The 20193-nt window shown below is 37.0% G+C and overlaps 1 protein-coding gene across 4 annotated transcripts in view; it reads left to right on the top strand.

The window, feature by feature from the left end:
* The window catches only part of LOC110465122, a 53513-nt gene that overhangs the window by 19600 nt on the left and 13720 nt on the right, over positions 1 to 20193 (top strand). For 3 of the 4 annotated variants that reach the window (XM_021520720.1, XM_021520721.1, XM_021520722.1), the window contains 9 exons: positions 8876 to 9908; positions 10310 to 10775; positions 10818 to 11166; positions 12138 to 12296; positions 12780 to 13171; positions 15856 to 15945; positions 16716 to 16871; positions 17371 to 18522; positions 18830 to 18967. In XM_021520720.1, the coding sequence (XP_021376395.1) occupies positions 9307 to 9908; positions 10310 to 10775; positions 10818 to 11166; positions 12138 to 12296; positions 12780 to 13171; positions 15856 to 15945; positions 16716 to 16871; positions 17371 to 18522; positions 18830 to 18967 (3504 nt within the window). In that variant the 5' untranslated portion in view covers positions 8876 to 9306. Of the gene's footprint in view, positions 1 to 5492; positions 5530 to 8875; positions 9909 to 10309; positions 10776 to 10817; positions 11167 to 12137; positions 12297 to 12779; positions 13172 to 15855; positions 15946 to 16715; positions 16872 to 17370; positions 18523 to 18829; positions 18968 to 20193 lie in introns of those variants that run through there. The other variant, XM_021520723.1, reaches the window with a different exon arrangement.

The raw sequence follows: 20193 nt of genomic DNA, 5'->3' as shown, positions 1-20193 counted from the left end.
TCAGTGAGGCTGATATATTGCAATCTGAAGGCTAAAGTTTGTTATTTCTATTTTTAGCTCACTTGCCCGAAGGATTTGTTCCATATTTGGTCTGAAGCATCCTTGGGGGAACGGGAACCAATTTTGTATAAACCAGGGGTCTGGCCCCGGAGGGACCTGATCATGAGGAGTGGGGCCCAATAGGGAACACATAATAAATTCTTTAAAATCCTTCTTCTGTTGGAATGAAAGGATTTGTTCCATATTTGGTCTGAAGCATCTTTGGGGGAAGGGGAATCAATTTTGTGTAAACTGTCGGTCTGGCCCTTGAGTGGCCTGAGGGGCGGGGCTCAATAGGGAACACATAATAAATTCTTTAAAATCCTTCTTCTTCTGTAGGAATGAAAGGATTTGTTCCATATTTAGTCTGAAGCATCCTTGGGTAAAGGGTAACCAATTTTGTATAAACTGTGCGTCTGGTCCCTTATGGGCTTGAGCAGCGGAGCCCAATAGGGGAAACATAGCAAATTCTTTAAAATCCTTCTTCTTCTGCAGGAATGAAAGGATTTGTTCCATATTTGGTCTGAAGCATCTTTGGGGGAAGGGGAATCAATTTTGTGTAAACTGTCGGTCTGGCCCTTGAGTGGCCTGAGGGGCGGGGCTCAATAGGGAACACATAATAAATTCTTTAAAATCCTTCTTCTTCTGTAGGAATGAAAGGATTTGTTCCATATTTGGTCTGAAGCATCCTTGGGTGAAGGGTCTCCAATTGTATACAAACCGTTGGTTAACGACTTCTTCTGTAGAATTATGCCATGGATTTTGATCATATTTTGTCAGAAGCACTCATGGGAGGCAGGGATTCAAAATTGTACAAATGGTGGGGCTGACCCCCCCGTGCTAAGGGGTGGGGCCAAAAAAAGTTTACTTCTTGGAAATGGTTGAGATTCCCACGGTATAACCATATATACAACTGTGGAGTATAAAGAGAAGCATGCACATTTGCTTCCAGGATGGCCTAGGGTCTGGCCCCACCCATTGAGACATAGTCCCTGGGTCATTACTTTGAAACAGTTGAGATCCCCATCCCAGGACTATATATACAAATGCTTGGCATAAAGAGAAAAAAGTAGTCATGGTATTAGAATACACCCTGGGGTCTGACCGAACCCCTAGGGACCTAGTTTCTTAGTCACAGATTGGAAACAGTTGAGATCCACACCCTATAACCATGCATATATACAATTGCTGAGTATAAAGAGATGAATGCACATATGCTTCCAGAATGGCCTTGAGGTCTGCCCCACCCTTGCAGACTTAACCCCTGGGTCATAACTTTAAAACGGTTGAGATCCCCATCCCAAGACTATAAATACAAATGCTGGACAAAAAGAGACAGATGCAGTCATGATATTAGAATTGATCCTGGGGTCTGGCCACAACCCTAGGGATCTAGTTTCTGAGTCACAGCTTGGAAACAGTTGAGATCCCCACCCCATAACCATACATTAATTAACTTGCTGGGCATGAAAAAAATCTAATACAGACATACTACAAGAATTGGCATTTGGGTCTGGCAAATTCCCTTGGATCTCATTACGAGAATATTTTGCCATGATTGCTTAGATATCCAGGTGAGCGATTCAGGCCCTCTGGGCCTCTTGTTCTGAAAATACTAGAGGTCTTTTTCAAAAGTTTCTCTTGGTCTTTCAGAAGTCCATGTTCAACTTTTGAAATGATTACAAGAACAGAACAGTTGTTAGTCTCCCATCTTTGAATTTAGAAGTTAAATTGCTTTGCAATTTTGATCCTAGAAAGTATTGGAGTGAACTGTCTTGAAGATTTTGTCTCGACACCTCTGAGATGGCTTGATGAGGACTATATGTAGTACTTGTTTCCCAAATCATCAGAATGAAATGTCTTTTGTAATTGTACATGTTCATTGACAGGAATAAGATATGGTTTAATCTAAACTAACTAAATTAAACTTTTCTCAAGTTACAGCCAAAAATTCTTTCTGTTTTCTACTTCTGTGTATTCTATTAATTTCAAACCTGTAGCTGTAATTCATTGTTCTTTTATGGAACCAAAATCATAAAAAACATTTTGCTCGACAGCAAAAATTGTAAAGACCAGACTATAGCTAGTAAACTGGTGTAAGCATGTGATACGGACATGTGAGGTTGATACACAAAACACACCAGTTCGCATTACATACGCTTCATATACAACCCAGGTGGAGTTTAAAATGGTCTGGGGTGGATGTTGCGGGTCCCACTACAAACAGAACACAATACAACTCCAACATACACCAGGCATACACACCTAGTGAGATATTATAATTAGCCAGGTGGCATAGGACTAGTAGTTAGCGCCTGATAAGGCAGCTCCTGTGATTCCTCAATTTTGTATTGATTAGTAACGTATATGCTAATAGAAAATAGAAAATAGAAACTAAAGCAGAGTAAATGTCAAGTTGTATAAAAGGAGCAACATTAGCGTAATGGTGTTAATACAAATTTTGTAGAAATTTTCACATACTTGGGTTTAATTCTTTCAGATGATCATTTAAATCCCCCTACATACATACAATATTGAATCTGAATTTCAATCAAATATCTCTAGCTTTCATTCAATAGAAATCTGTCAAGAATTACACATTTAAATTACTCCGAGGCACTGGCTATTTAACCGGAACACATTTTTAGATAGCTGTATTACAGTCGTATGAAACACTTGCTGATTGGCTGATTTAGTTAGGTGAGTCTGTAAGGACTTGAAACACATGCACAGCTATTGGGCCCTGACAAGTATATTGAAGAGGAGCTTTTAGTCTACCTTGATAACAGGTAGATTAATGCAGATGATAGTTCTCAGCTAATACCCTTTCACCTCTGTATACCATAATGGACTCATCCAGATCAAAGCATGGAAGAGTTTACTAAAGTAACATAGGGGTTGAATGGGTTGAAAACAGCATTTCTGCTGGAAAGCACTGTACAATGTGGGGGACATTTAATATGAGGCTAGATCAGGTGTTGAAATGTCCCCTGCAGTGTTTCTGCCATATAACCACAACCGACTAATGAATACAACAATTGTTGTCAAAAACGTATACGTAACATTCATCAATTTTAAGAACTGGTGGAGTGATTCTCGTGAGAAAATGTCACAGAAACGACGATGATTTATTGGGGATGCAAATTTCTGAAAAACCCCATTAAATTCTTAAAGGTAAAATACTTGCATCCTAAGTAAATGTTATCAAATTTGCTTGCTTAATTGGAAAATCAGCTTAATATTTGATCACTGCAAAAAAGGAAACAATGTACTTAATAAACTAATTCATGTTTCTGATTCTACGTTTCATACTTAATGGAGTCTTGTACCAAACTATACATAGAGTTAAGGCCCTTCTCTGTAACATCTGAATACCAAATACTGTACATCTGGGTACCTCTTGGCATGTTGAGCGTTGCGTACCCATCTCTGAGATTTCCATCAGCTGCCATGAAATTCCATGGAAAATTTGTTCATGAAGTATTCGGACATATTTTTCCATGAAATTTCATGTTACATGATAAATGGAATCTCATGGAAAAATATGTCCAAATACTCTATGGAATTTGGACCGAAATTGATTCTCGTGCCAAAATTTATTCAAAGTTTAGGCCGTTTGTCCTTTCTTGAACCATATATGAGTTAGTCCAGAAATGGGGGAATAGATTGCTTGCGATACTGTGCATTGTTTAATTTTATTATAGATTTAAGATGTGCCACAATGTTGTAACTTAATTTCTATCACAATTTTCCCTGTATCTTGACTACCTGGCTATCCATAATAGGCAGTGGTGTTTTGTTTAGCATTGATGTTAATCAGCTAGTAATTCACTTGTGTAACAGGAGATATAGAAAAGCAACGGCCAGACTGGGATTCCAACCTCTCACCATCCGAACTCTAGCCGAATACTCTAACCAATTGAGCTTTCTGGTCGCAGGTGATGGACCTAGTCCATTCAAGAAATTAACATGCATTTTGCTGGTAGATATGTGTTAGTTTCAAACCCTGAGATAAGAACATTATATAAATATGACATTCATTAGCAGGTGACAGTGAATATTTTCAAACCTCAAAAAACCATTGTCACCCTCGGCTTCGCCTCGGGTTTAAATGGTTTTCTCGGGTTGACAATATTCACTGTCCCCTGCTAATGAATGTCATATCTATTTTGTTACACCAAAAGTCTTTGTAGCTCAGAAACGGCAGCAAACCTCGATAATGACATCTTGTTTGTTGATAGTCTGCTGTTTACAATCGCTATCGCACCGGCGCTTGATAAAATTGGCTGTTGGCGTCAAACGTTCTTGTGACCATCATGGTGGGGAAACGAAGTGGTGAACGCACATTTCTCGCGCATGTGATATTTTTCACTGTCTCATGGCAATATCACCCGCGCCCCTTACAACCAATGTATTTCCGGAGTGTGACAGAGATTTTTGTTTAATTTTCTCCCAACCAATAAAATAGCTAGAAATTCACTTGAGGTGTAACAATTATAAATATGATTCATATACAAAGTGACACTTACTATGTACATACTTCCAAAATCACAGTTATAAACAAACCATACAATTTATCTTTGTTATACTTGTATAAGGTTTAAGTTCACATATAATGTCAAATACATTATACAGCGTAAGAACCTATGTCTTTTCTTTAGAACCGATTGTACTATTACAAATCTAGAGACGCTTTATATATGACACTCGAAACACGATGCATTGAAGGAAATACTTTAAAAGAGAAATAGGAAGTAACATGCATATTTTTAAAAAGTCACAGAATAAAGAAACTGTTTGTGCAGTCAGGGATTTTAAATCAGGGATAGGCAATACACAGTTCTAAGTATCACTGGCCTATTTCTGGGAACAGTCTGTATAGCTCAATGCATATGCCAGTGTTTAGATCTGTGTGAATTCTAGCTATGAGGGCTCAGTCAGCTTCTCAGAACCGGAGCCAGACAGGTTCTTATATATGGTCTTGATACAATAGCTATAGATACACATGAACATTTAGCGTTTATCTCCTGTGTGCCCGACACAGTATAACGTGTAGCTGAATGTGTGAATAAATTAAATCAGATTTTGTTCTTCAACATTTGACTTGAAAATTAGTAAAGACTGCCACTTCTGACCAAACTGCTTCATGGCCATGCACTCAAGCATCACTTTGGGTGGTCAGGGGTGGCGCAGTGGATAGCGCACTTGCCTTTCACCAAGGAAACCAGAGTTTGATTCCCCGATTGGATGTGAAAAAGTATGGGGTCATCATGATCACCTGCCCGACCTCATGAGTTTTCTCTGTGTACTCATGTTTCCTCACACTTTAGACCCCATCAGTGCGCTATCATCTGGGCCAACAAGAGTGATTAATATAAGTTGAAATGACTTGTTACATAATTGTTGTAGAATAAATCATATATAATTGTATATATATATTTTGATCACTGACCGATATATTCCAACCTGGATGAGATAACAGATCATGTAGTAAGTTATTTTTGTCAAACATTGTCTTTGTGAAACAGTAAACAAAATCAGTTTAAAAATCAAATTTGATGTTTGAATATTCATGATCTTGAATTAAGGTATGACACAAATGATGTTTAATTCAAGTGGGAAAATAGAGATAATCTTCAGTTTTGTTTTAAAAAAATGCTAATTTAGAGTGAATTTATTTATATATACATATATTATGTCATTTAAAACTGGCAAGTCCAGAATTACAATGATACCTTTGTGTACTTAAACTATGTTATCAGGACGATATTACGTCAGACTTCTCAGCAATGTCTTAAAATATCTACACTTGTATATATGTATATACATACAGCTGGATATCTAGTGTATTGTTTGAGTCTGGAGGTCATATTAGGGCGAATTGTTCTTGTTCCTGTACAGTTTCATGCTTTATGTGACATACAGTGTGTATCTGAATTGAAATACAATAGAGAAGAAAAGGTTCATTTAGAGAAATATTTATAGGAAGTTTTTACGATACCTTGTCATAGACAACTACGTTTATACTAAATGTGTATTTGCCAATTCCTTCCTTGTCAAATGGAAACAAGAAAATACTGAAACCTTAAACATTTTTCAATTGATGTTTGGCATTCATATACTGTTAGTGTATCAATAGTATATCCTGTTTTGTGAACCAACTATAACAGACTAGTACATTCTAACTCTGCTACGTTTTAAATTAAGGTAGACATGGACAGTGACAGGGATCTGTTTACATCTCCAACAAAGAAGAGTTCCAATTTTTTTGGTATTTCTCTGACTTGGATTTATTTTATGATGTTTTTGAAATAACAATAAACACGCATTTTTGGATTAAATGGCCGCAGCCTATTTAATGATATTTATTCTCAACAAATGTGACGAGCAGGCCTTTATACTGACAGGTAATTTCCTCCCCCCTGGGTTATCCAAAGCGGGTTGTAATTTTACCCTAACTAAACTCACCAATGACTAGAGTTATACACTTTAGGTACATGCAACGGTAAGTACCCCACACTGAGTATCTACCACACTGGTACCGGACACATCAGCTACTCACCCTCCCCAGGGTAAACCTTGGCAGAGTTTGCATGTACCTGACTATAAATAGCCTTGTCAATCTACCCAGATCAACGAGGCTCCACCATACTTCCAGGGTATAACCTTGGCAAGTATTACGTAACATTCTCCACCAAGGAGAAACCAAATACTGTACATGTATACATATAACTATATCCTAATTACCGTTATAGTACTTCCACCATCTCGACTCCCTGGGATTCACAAGGCAAGTGTGATGGGGAGTTTACTGTTAAACTCGTTTATAATATAATGTGGGTTTACCCGACTCCTAGGGTAAAACCATAGCAAACCGGTACCCCACAATTCCTACACATGTACTACACACACAAACCTATACATTTTGAAACTTATAAAAATATGCCTGCTCGTCACAACATGCCACTTGGGACTGTTTATACAGTTCCACCATCCAAAAGTGATGTGGATCTCTAACTTCTTTGGCATTTTTCTGACTTGGAGATATGATGTGTAAAAAGCTTCTAATTAGATTCACCTTTCATTACAATTAATGTCAAGCTATAAATAACATCTGTCCATAACTGTTATGTAATGTCACCTGTCAAAATAAGTACGTGCATGTTCCTTGATGTCATATAGTACACTTGTCTTTGAAAAATACCTGTCAATAAATTAAGGCAGCTTGCAATATTCATTACCTGAAGAATCTTACATTTAACATTATTCATGAAATATGTGGTGAAGTTATCTCCCTTAACCAACTCTCACTGTCTATATATATCCTGCAATAAAATAAGCCCAGGGGCCCAACACATAATTTATCACCCAAAGAAGAAGGTGAGATAATGTTACAGAACATTGAAATAACATTTGTTGTGACATTTGTTGCTGAACTTAAATAGATATGGGTGGGCTTATTATCAGGCATGCGCTTATTGCTGGATAAATATGATAATAAGCACTACCAGTATAAAAGAAAATCAGAAAATGTAATGAGTACAATATCGATGTATATATACACCTTTCAATGATGGTAGAAATCTATTTTTGTTCATTAAAGTGTTGCGGAACTGGACCGGGTCATTCACCAGCAACACTTGGTTAAGCTCAATTGGTAAAGCGTCCATCTAGAGTTTGGAGGATCCCGGGTTCAAATCGCAGTCTGACCATGCATTTTTGTACTGTTACAAAAGATACAATTCCAAGTTTCCTAGGCCTACTGTCAATTCTTTTTGAAAAGAGGATCTTTATTATATAAGCAGATACATCGTTTAGAAGACAATAGTTTGAAAAATATACCTTTGTTCTGCATATATAAGTAGAATACCCAAACCTCAAATATGGATATTAAATAAATCATATACAGTAATGTAGCCACCGAGACACTTAAATCTGTTAAATTAGACAGGTGCTTTCGGCTGATAGTCAACTCCCCGATTGGACATGAAAAGGTATGGGGTCACCTGTCCGACCATGTGGGTTTTCTCCAGGCTACCTGGTTTCCTCCCACACTAAGACCCCCTCCCCCCCCACACACACACACATACATATATACACACATACAGGTCAACAAGAGTTAAACTATAAGTTGTAATAACTTGTTTCATCATTGTTGTAAAACAAAATAAGTTCATATTTTAAAAATGAGCACCAACAATGTTTAAAAAGATTTTAACTGTTCTATATTTAAAAGTAAACACTACACTCTATTAACATTTGTTCAGTTTAACAGGAACTATATATTAAACTGAACTATAGCTTTTGTATCTTTTTAAAATGTGTGTCATTACCTGAGGAAGTCGTATGTATGTTAATAATTTTCTGTAATATACGCTGTGAATTACAATAAATGTTTTGATAAAGTGTAAATCGGACACAAATCTATTTGAGCATTGTTATTCAATATTTGAAAGGTGAAAGGAAAATTGAAAAATGTGTGAGAGACCTTCCTCGACTCTTGTGGAGGTGTTTATCATATGATATATGCCTTACAGGGGTTCAGCACAGGCTCCATCATGAGAATTCCCGAATGTGTATAATGTTCTGTGGGGGAAAATGAAAAACTCGAAAGAAATAAAAAAATGTTTGATAAGACAATTAAAATGAATGGACAAACAGAGAAAGAAAATAATGACGATTTAAAAAAAAAGAAAAAGTATAATTAAATCTATATTAAATCATATATATCCTCAAGTTCCCTCTGCCCTAAGTATCCGTGTATTATGTAATCAAATATGTGTATATTTGCGTACTTTGCTGACATTGTTTTTTAATTTCTTCCTCCTTTTTACAGGATGTGTCCTTGTAAGGCGTTTAGGACTTATTTACACTATATGAGTTGGAGCAATTAATACAACAATGACAAGGAAATTAAAGTGTACCAGCTGATACCCAGACAGACCAGAGATAGCTAACAGGAGGGTTCTACACTCAAAATCTGGGTGATTCATTCAATGTCAGTGAAGTACCTGGCGTGTTAAGCTGGGTCGGCCGGTTTTCAGCCAGGGCATAGAAGGAAATAAACCTGCCTGATGTGCAGTGTTGAATAATACTGTACTAAATTCTATATATATATTTACAAGGAAATTTGAAGGACTTGCATTTTTGGTTTGTTAATTCACAAAACACTTCATTAACTTCATGTCAGGCCGCGTCCACTATCGGTAAAGACCGCAGTTGGTCAATGTCGTATGGTTGATAAAAACTTATGAAGAACCAAAAGACATGTCGGATCAAGAAGACTTCGAAACAGAAAGTTTAGTCTTTCTCACATGTCCGACTGACCAAGGACTTTGCCATGCTAGAATAGTTTTTGTACCAGACAAAAATAGTCACCATCTTGACCAAGGAGAGATTACAGATTCAGATACCAACAGAAGTGTGGAAGATTGTATCCAGATTAAGAATATGACGAAGCTGAACAATGCAAGGTGTGCTAAACACATTGAAGATTCACAAATGGAGGAGTTCAAGAAAGACGGAGTTCCGTCAAAGCGGGTCATGGAAATGATGAAGGAAATACAGGAGAATGATTTCAAAGGGAAGTCTAAAGGAAGCTTCAACATAACGGATAAAAAGTCAGGTTTGAAAGATATATACAACCTTGAGGAAAAATCTGATAGTTCCGAGAAAGAAACTTCCGAGGAAAAGATTGTTCCACTGGAAAAGAAAGAACAAAATATCCCGGACCCAAATGATGGTCTGAAAAAGGACAACAGTCTAGACAAGAGATGGAGCAAGGACTGGTGCCGTCGACAGAACGACCAGCAATGGAGGTCAAGTGACTTTTCAACAACCAGTCCGCCGCCAGCTGTTCAAGATAACAGGTATTTGATCGTACTATTTAGGAAAGCCAATACATGATTCAATCAATCGGGGGGGGGGAAGGAATAGTCAGCGCCATCTGTATTATAATTCACAGTTAGTTATATGTGCCGTAAGTTGCCCTCCTGGCCCTTGGGTGGTCAGGTTCCACTTTGGAAAGTGCACTGAATTGCCTTTTACCAAGGTGGCTGGGGTTCGATTCTTCCATAAAGCGTGAAAATTAAGGTATAGGTCACCTGCTGCCTGACAAGATGGCTTTTCTCCAGGCGCTTTGGTTTCCTCCCACATTAAGACCCCTTTTTGCGTCCCATCTTCGCCAAAAAGTCTGACTTTATATACCATTAAGTTGATAAAACTTGTGTCATAATTTTGATAATCATATTGCTTATCTTTCATATTTCAGATTTGCATCACTGATGGGCAACACTGTTGATCTGAAGGAAGAGGAAGAAACTCCGGTTAAAGAGTTGATGGTTTTTGCCGTGGAGGATGAGCATACCTTTGATAGCGTGCAGTCCAACATCTCAATCGTCTCCTTGGACTTGGGGAACAGCAAGTCGGAGGGCGATCCAGACAAGGACAACGACGAAACGGAAAAATCAGATGAAGTTAAGCCCGAGACATTGAGTGTTGACGAATCGGAATATAAGACATTTGAAAGTCGCGAATTTGAGAAAAGTTTATGCATTGACAGTTTAAACGAGGACAGTGATCTACCTTCTCTAAAGTTCGGCACGGACATAAATTGTACAAAGGACTCGCAGTCTGCCGATTTTGATACCTTGTCATCTGAAATATGGAAAGCATATATGGACATAAATGGCAAGATGAGTCTGGATTCTTCATATTCTGATATCTTGTCTCTTGAAGTTTCAGAATTGGATGCAGAAAAAGAGATTGCTCAACTGGAGGCCTCGGTACTGAATGCGGAAAAGGAGGTCGCTCAGCTGAAGGACAGCCTCGACAAAAACGGAAAGAAAAGCCTGGTGTCAACAGATTTTGATACCATGTTCAAATGTTCAGAAACAAATGAGGAAAAAGATTACTTTAGCAGGGAAAAGATGGAACTGCAGGCAGAAGAAGAGTTTGAGGAGGACATAGAAGATGGCAATGACTATGTGGAATGTGAGCTCAATATTGACCTAGAGGTATTTTCCACTGAAAGTTTACGGCTGAAGAGTAAATGCACACGGGAGCTGAAAGACATTACAAACCAGCTCCTGATGATGACCAATAGAACTGTGCAAGAATGCACTGAAGGTAAGGAAACGGATTTGTGTCCTGCACAAAGTCTGTTTAGCTTAAGGTATAATTCTAACAATCTGTATTGTATCTCCAACAGAGAAGAGTTCCAATTTCTTTGAAATGTTTTCTGATTTGGTGTTTAATGCCAGTTGATTATAGCAAATAGTTATGAATTTTTATTTATACAATAGAAATATATAATTTAAATTTATAAACAATTAAATTAGTGGGACAAATTCATTATTATTTCCCTATTTGATTTAAAAATCCACTGGGCACTGACAGCAGGTCTGGAAAATCAGAATTTGTTGAACTTCCCAAAGTTCTTTTCTAAAAGAAGCAATAATTAGAGACTTCTTTTCAATTAGGTTGTTAGAAAAGTGAAGGGGTGGAATGCTCCGACATAAAAAAACAGCGTAAGGGCACCTGTTAAAAATGGTCTCTGTCCTTGTTTTAATTGGTTGAACAACCCATCAACATAAGGGGGTCATTTAGGAACATTATACTATAAACTGATCGTGCAGTCGGGGACTAAGGTTAGAACAGAAAAGATACCAACCATTTTAGGGGCCTCTTCTGACAACTATATATTCACTGTATTCAAACAAATACACATCAAATCCCTTTAAACACCACCAATTCTTTTTCCTTGTCAGTGAATCCCAACCTGTCAACATGATTTACCAACTTACATAAAAAAATGTCTATCCTGGCTGTTTTCTGAGAATTTTGGAAGGCTCTGCCATCATTCTAATTTTCGCAAACTGCGAAGTTTCCAGGGCATTTATAAGATCAAAAATGGTAACAGTTTTGTTGGTCTGCATTTTTCTCCCAAGCTCAAAGGGGGGAGGTTGATTTTTAGGCCAAATATGGAATAAAGTTTGTGTTTTTCTTTTTTGTTTGTTTAAAAATAGCTTTTTATTATATCAAAAATATAAATACTGAGACAGTTGATAGCTTAAAAATCCTGTTCTCAATTATTTTAGAGCCCAAGAAAACTGCTGAAGTTTCCTCATTGAAGGGAGACAATCCATTCAACTGTCTGGATAGACAACAGTTCCTCGAAGGCAAACAATGGACCGAGTTGACTTCACTGGACATTGGTTTAGGTACCTTGGCTACTCTGCAATCCAATATTGGTCGAGGTAAGAGTAAATAACAATGCAACGTGAGATACAACCAGAAGTTTAAAAAATGTACATATTTACTTTTAAATTTATGACTACCTATTGGCAAATTCCTTTTGTGGAACAATACCTGGGCAAAGTTAAAGTGATTAAAACCTCAGTGATTTTTTTCCTAGTTTTACTATAGAATACGTATAACAGGCTGCTTCCCCTAGCAACAAATAGCTTTATATTCCCAAAATGAAGTAATGCTTTAATTGTTTTCCCATTTTATATCAAAAACAATACTTACCACGTCCAATTATTATGCAAATGATCTCCAACTACCAGTTCTTTATCTCCCAAACGAAATTTTTAAATGCCCCGCGCATAATAAATAAATAAACAGATTAATGATGAAGTATGTAATTCAAAGCATACAAAAAAATAAATATATAAACAAACAAACAAATAAATAAATAGATTAATGAGGAATTACATTTACATTTACAATATTCTCAGGACTTGCAATGCAGACCAAAGCGAATAAGAAGCTGAAGAAGAAGGTGAAACAACTAGAGTTCTTGTATCTGGAAATGCACAAAACAGCCAACTGGAATTGTCCTTTAAGAAAAGTAACCATTCAGGATTTTCCTCCAAGAATAGCATCCAATAGGAAGTTTTCACCTAGGAATACAGCCTTTCAGAGCCTTCCTTTCAGAAAGGGAAGAAGGATGTCAGTACTATTTGTCAAAAAACTGTTTCCAAAGAAACAGTGGTCCGGACTGCCCCCAATTGGATGCTTGACCTCAGTGCAGAGCTTTAAATGCAAGGGAGATAACTTGAAAAAGCAGCCAACTGATTCTGATAGCGGTTGTCAGGGAAATGGATTCCAGGACTGTTGCGGCAGTCAGGTAGGTGATAAGAGTAGCTTGTCAAAAAAAACGAACCATATTTCTATATGTAGAAGAAAAGTCATTTGAAAAACTATATCTGCAACAGGACTGCACTTTCCCAGTCCCACTGTCAACCCAGGTTCAATTTGGTTGGCTTCGAGTTCCTCTGTATAATCTAACAGGAACAAGTTATAAACAACTCAATGCTATCGTTATTCCGGGTTAAAGCTAGAACTTTGTCCAATTCAGAGTAACAAACGTTATCATTATATTCTAAAATGCATATTCAATAAAATGGTGTATTGATAATTTGCATAATGCACAATAAGAAGTGATCTATTTATCAGTTTATCTTATTCTTTATTCTTTTTTACATTACAATATCTATATGTCACCTTGGTGAAATACAAGCCGCTTCCTACTGACTCGGCTAGGGAGATTTTCTCTTTATAGCTCATTCGGTAGAGCATAAAACTAGTACGCCAGAGGTCCCGGGTTCGATTCTTAGCGGAGGCGTTGAATTAATAATGACCTCTGTTACGTTGGTGCCCACATAGGGACAAAACTACTCGGAGATACTTGCAAAGGAATCACTATTACCCCTGGAAAACTTGAAACAAGTTCTTTCCTTGAGGGTGAGTATGTCACCTTGGTAAAATACTAGCCGCTTCCTACCGACTCTGCTAGGGAGATTTTCTCTTTATAGCTCATTCAGTAGAGCATAAGACTAGTAAGCCAGAGGTACCGGGTTCGATTCCTAGCGGAGGCGTTGAAATAATAATGACCTCTGTTACATATACTTTTATTTAATTACAGGAATATTATTCTACAAAACACTCAATCTAGATATAAATATGTTTCATCACACTACTGGTATAATATACAAAATTATCATGATAAACATCATGTACCAGTAACAGGGGAGGCAACTCTGTTATATGTAATCCCTGTTACATATCAACCTGTTGTCTTCTAAGAATTGAATCTTTGTAATCCTTAAGATAAAGGGTATCAATTAACAAACAAACCTTTGTTACTTTTGTGCAAAATAAGTATTCCATCAAAATCACTCTACAGAATTATACAATGTAGTTGTTCAAAATTTGAAGGTTCGAAAAATAGAATTCACAGGGTTTTACATTGCTAAGTCTACACTGAACCAATGTTGCCTTGTGTAAAAATGGTAAATGCAAAGCTTCAAAACAAATTGCTGAGTGTCCAATTTATCGGCTGCAAAGCCTGTGGAAAAACTGAACATTGAAAGAAAGATAACTTGACAGGGGAAGTTACTCTTAAGCTCTTTAGCTTTAGCTCAAGTGACGTATTGCTATCCATCTTCGTCCCTCGTCGTGCGTCGTCCGTTGTCCGTTAACATTTTACATTTTCAGCTTAAGCTGAAATACTGGCGAAGGGATTTCATTAATATTACATGGGAAGGTTACTGACATCTACCTGACAAAGTGTTGTTCGTTATCTGGTCGATCAGAAATCCAATATGGCCACCATGGCAGCTATTTTGAAAAACTATTTCAAACTTAAAGTCAAGTTCTACTGGACTGATTGAACTGAAACTTGGTAGGAATGATCGACTCATAGTCCTGACAAAGTGGTGTTATATTTCAGGGCGATCAGAAATCCAATATGGCCATCACGGTCGCCATTTTGAAAAACTATTTCAAACTTAAAGTCAAGTTCTACTGGACTGATTGTACTGAAACTTGGTAGGAATGATCGACTCATAGTCCTGACAAAGTGGTGTTATATTTCAGGGCGATCAGAAATCCAATATGGCCAGCACGGTCGCCATTTTGAAAAACTATTTCAAACTTAAAGTCAAGTTCTGCTGGGCCGATTGAACTGAAACTTTGTAGGAATGATCGACTCATGTTCCTTACAAAGTGTTGTTCTTATTTGGGTCGATCAAAAATCCAATATGGCCGCCACTTTGAAAAAACAATTTCAAACTTAAAGTCAAGTTCTGCTGTGCCGATTGAACTGAAACATGGTAGGAATGATCGACTTAATTGGTCCTGACAAAGTGTTGTTATTTTTCGGGTCAATCAGAAATCCCATATGGCTGCCACGGCCACTATTTTGAAAATAACTATTTCAAACTTAAAAACAAGTTTTAATAGGCCGATTTTACTGAAACTCGGTCTAGGAATGATGAGCTCATGGTCCTGACAAACTTAAGTTAACATTAAACTTAACTATTTTTTACTCAAATTGGTTCATATTTCAACAACAAAAATAAATACTGTAGGACTCAGGTGACCGTTAAGGCCCATGGGCCTCTTGTTTGGTTTGCCAGATCTTTTATATAGGAGGGGGAAAGTCAAAGTCAATTTCTTTTTAGTGGAACTCTTCTTTGCATTTGTTCATGTAACAGATGCAGAGGTACCCACCAAGTTGTTAAGTCTGATTGGGCAATTGTCTCAGAGGAACTTTAGAGCCTGGTTTCAATGCATCTGGAATTTAAAAGATTTTTCTTAATGGTGAAATGATTAGAAAAAGTATATAACTTACAATTACTTTTTTATTTAAAAGACTGACTTATCTTGTGTTCCAATATTTGCTGTTTGATGATTAAATCCTCAAATTTTGATTTTGTTGTTTTGTTAGCTACTGGAATGGAAACTTTATTATTTGTTGATATTTATTGAAAACTACAATTACTCAAAAAAATATCATTCAATGTTTAGAAATCTTCTGGAGAAGGAAATGGGAACAAAGAAGGAGAAAACAAAGAAAGCAGACATAACTTAGATAATGAAAAAGACATTGATGAACAGGTAAAGATGTTGGCCAATGGTAACTTGGCGTTTTTGCTTCAAAATCTACCTCTCCTAAACAGCATCACAAATTGAAATATCATTAGCTTAAGGTGGTCATATTTTGAATAAATGAAGTTGGTTTGACCCCCAAGGGCTAAAGGGATGGTACAGTTGTACTACTTAACCCTTTCGTCCCTATGTAACTTTAGTAGACTCTACCATGCATTGATATGGAAGAGTCCATTATGGTCTACAGTGGTGAAAGGGTTAAAAACAAAAGAAATCCTTGCTGTTTCAACACATACACACAGAGTGGGTATGATGAAACAAATTTATTCATGCTACTACGGTTTGCCTGGGAGTCCAGCCCCTGGCCCTTTGGACTTTATTCCTAGGTCATAAATTTAAAGATGTATCTAAGATCCCTGACCTCCATAGGCATTTAATATTACATTGAAAATAGATATGGAAGTTGAAAGTATGTTTCATGTGTGGTTCATGAAGAAAGTAACATCAAATCAAGGACTAAATTTTTCTAACGCTTAAAAAACATTGACAAAAAATTTCATTCATGAACAACTATTAATTAACGCATGAATTAATGAACACACACAAACACACCTCCATGAAAAAAAATCTAAATGAATATGGATTATATATTTGATGTAACTCAAGAACAATTACTACACATCAGGCACTATTGTTTATTATCATTATTTATGATTATATTCTGGAAATAATGAAATCTTTGGTCCAAGTGATTCACAGACTGTTCTGTATGCTTACAGGAACCTCTGCCTGAAGACAACAATAATGAGTCATCCAAAACAGACACCCCCACCAACAGTAGTGCTCCATCATCTAACTTCAAATATCGTAAAAAGGATACTTCTGAAGAAGAAAAGAAAATGGAGACTTACAAGAAATTGGCTGAACTGAAGGAGGTACGGCTCATAACATACAAGACTTTGATTGATCAAGAAAAACTTAACATTCCAGACTTAATTAAGACTGCTTTACATACAAGACTTTGATTGATGAAGACAACTTAACATTCAAGACTTTGATTGATCAAGAAAAAATAATTACATCACAGACTTAATTAAGACTCCTTTCATACAAGACTTTGATTGATGAAGACAACTTTACACAAAAGACTTCAACTGACCAAGACAATTTTACACAAAAGACTTACATTGTTCAAGGCAATTTTACATTCAAGACTTTAAGATTGATGAAAGTAAATTTACATTCAAGATTTTAAAATTCTGTTGATTTCAAAAGTCAAAAATGAAAGTGAAATTTTTCGATTCCACCTCCAAAATAAGGAAACTTAATCAGTTAAGAATAGTGTCAAAATATTTAAGAAAATGCCTGGTTTGAAAGAATTTTGATAACGAAAAAAATATTTGAAATTGAAATTTATTTGGTTATTCTTTTCAGGATATTCCTCCTGATATTATGAAAGAAATCAGTGAGTGCTTGGTAGCATGCTTGAATTCACGTAAAATGGGAGGAAGCGATGTTGTCGCAGATTGCAGCATTTGTGCTTTCCTGTTTTCTCTCATCAGCCATTTTGGAAATTGTCCATGTGACTTCAAGTGTTGCGATATGTGCCAGCGAGCATTCTGCTTGGTTTCCAAACATTTGCAGTTATGTTTGGAGTGTGGATCCTCGGGATCAGAACAGGCCTGTCCGTTACCAATCTGTAAAAAAATCCAGAGCAAATTCAAACAGCATCCAGAAAAAATCTCTCAGCGTGGAAAGGAACTCTGGCCAAAATTAAAGAAATATCTTGCTCGATTCTCACGAAGACCTGAAGATGGCAGTCAAGACATTCTATTGGATGAAGGAGAGGATTATTTCAGTCTGTCCAGTATTCAGTTGGGTAGTCTGAATTCTGTTGGAAGTAGTAGTATCGGAGGCATACCATCGACAAGACCATCACGTTCTTCAAGAAGCAGCGTTGTATTCCAGCCCAACCTACAGAGTATATCAGAAACCGCAACAGCTAGTCAATTTACTGGATCTCGATCAGAGCCATTTGCTCGAAGAACAGAATCTGGAGAAGTGATTAATCAAAGACAGACACGTCCAGCGCGGCTGGCCATTTCCGATGACAATAGATATCCATATCCAAGTCAGTCTAGATCAGCTCCTCATGCTCACAAAACTGAAGAACATGAAACCATTCCAAAATCTGTACGTCCAAAAGAACGTAAAGTTTCATTCAGCACAGCTAAATTAGAGATTCCCGCAGCCACAAAGAGTTTACCCTCACCAGAGGAACCACTTCCAAGTATTGCCGAAGTTGAAAAATACACTTCTCTTAATCCGGAAAAGGTTTACGGAGCAGAAAGGACGAGTAGTCTCCCCCTAAACTTTTATCCACCTGAAATGGCAAGCGAACAGCTGACATCGGTTCAGATGAGACCGGTTGGATACCCGGGAATCGGAGAAGTTGTATATGCCTTCAAAGAAAACCTCCGATATGTAGCACGGTACTGGAAACAGATCAAAGAAGTTTACCAGAGAGACAAAAGCTACGAGAAAAAACATTTACGAGAGGAGGGTGTGGTCCTCACGGAAAACAAGGTATTGTAATTAGCATATATATATCGGGTTATCTAAACATGATACAAAATTCTTATTTTTTCTTTATTGATAAAAATGTCACATTTTGTATTTGCACAGTTTTATTTTCTAATAATGAAAGTAGAAACTTTTCAATAAAAAACACCAAGTGATCATGAAGCCTTAAAACATTTCTTTTGAAAATATATATACCACAAATTTTGTAATGTCAACTTTTTTTTTTTCTTCATCTTGTTTGAAAAATATCTATTGAAATCTACATTAGATAAACACAAACTATTTTTTCAATTTATTTCTTCCCCTATAGGAGAAATTTTCTATTTTTCGGACACGTTACCAGAAAAATTTTCAGTGGATCCGTCTGACTCACTTGGGAACTGGGATGTCTGGCAAATGTCACCTGGCTCAAGATTACAACACAGACTTTAAGTTCTGCATCAAAAAGGTTGGTCAAATATTTTTCGATATCAAAGCGATATTACCTGTCTTTACCAACACGAAATGGTATTTTAAAATGATGTTGTAATTTGTTTCTTTGATACAGACCATACATATAAAGGATTCAGTACAAGTCAAATAGGGTCCATGGTGGCCAAGTAGTTAAGGCGTCTGTCATTCTGCTACCACTAGCCCTCCACCACTGGGCTGTAGTTCGGGGGGTTTTCTCTGGAAACTCCTGCTCCTCTCCACCAACAAAACCTGGCACATCCACTGCTGTTAATTGGACGTAAAACATAAACAAAGAAACAAGTCAAAACATGTTGTTTTACGTTAAAATCTGCAATGTACACAACCATTAAAAAAGGAAAAGCATGGTGTTCTTTCAGCAACAGAACAATGTTTTGTTTTAAGAACAGCCATTTATATATCTTGAAATTTTGTCATATTCCATCATATTTTTTTGTCTCGCTGCCACAAAGTAGTGGAAGTGAGACTAAGGTGTTGCATTACCAGCAACAACGGCGGCTGCAGCGGCGTCAACATTAGGTTTATGTATTTAACTTACCCGTTAGTTTCACTGAAAGTGTAACTGCAACACGAACCAAAGTTGGACCATAGATGCATCTTAGGTAGTACATCTCAACCCGTGCATCAAATGCTAGATGCAGCCTAACATTCACTTTGTCAGCATCTTCATCAACATCAAGTTTTTGTATCTAAGTTAGTTTCTCTGATATGTGCATGCATTGATAGTCAAAGTGGGCACAGGTGATCATGAGACATATCAATCCGAATGACTTTTTTATAATAATCATCCTCGGTTCTTTCAGGAATACATAATTCCATCATCCTTTATAAAAGAAACCAATACAGAATCACAGTAGAGAATTGAACATGACACTGTATACTATTTCCTTTTGTGCCTAATTCAGTGACATTATTATTTGTAAAATTTCAACTTGGGTTAATGTTTCATTGCATCAAGTTAGATACAGATAATTTGCTTATGCTCAGAGACAAAAAATGTATATTTTTTAAGAGAAACAGACGAAATAAGGGAGGGAGGGGGGGGGGGGGGGGGGGGGGGGGGGTGTTAATTGCGAGTGGGGTCTTGTTGGCGGTGGCGGTCAAATATGGTACGTTTTGAATTACAAAAAATAAACAATGTATTTTTCATTACCCTAAAAAAGTCTAAAGCAAGGCGGCCAGAGTTCAATTCCCCAAAAAGAA

This window comes from Mizuhopecten yessoensis, unplaced genomic scaffold (assembly GCF_002113885.1).
Source record: "Mizuhopecten yessoensis strain PY_sf001 unplaced genomic scaffold, ASM211388v2 scaffold11057, whole genome shotgun sequence".
NCBI classification, from domain to species: domain Eukaryota; kingdom Metazoa; phylum Mollusca; class Bivalvia; order Pectinida; family Pectinidae; genus Mizuhopecten; species Mizuhopecten yessoensis.
The sequence above is the reverse complement of the archived record's forward strand: the minus strand, read 5'-3'. Positions and strand labels throughout refer to the sequence as shown.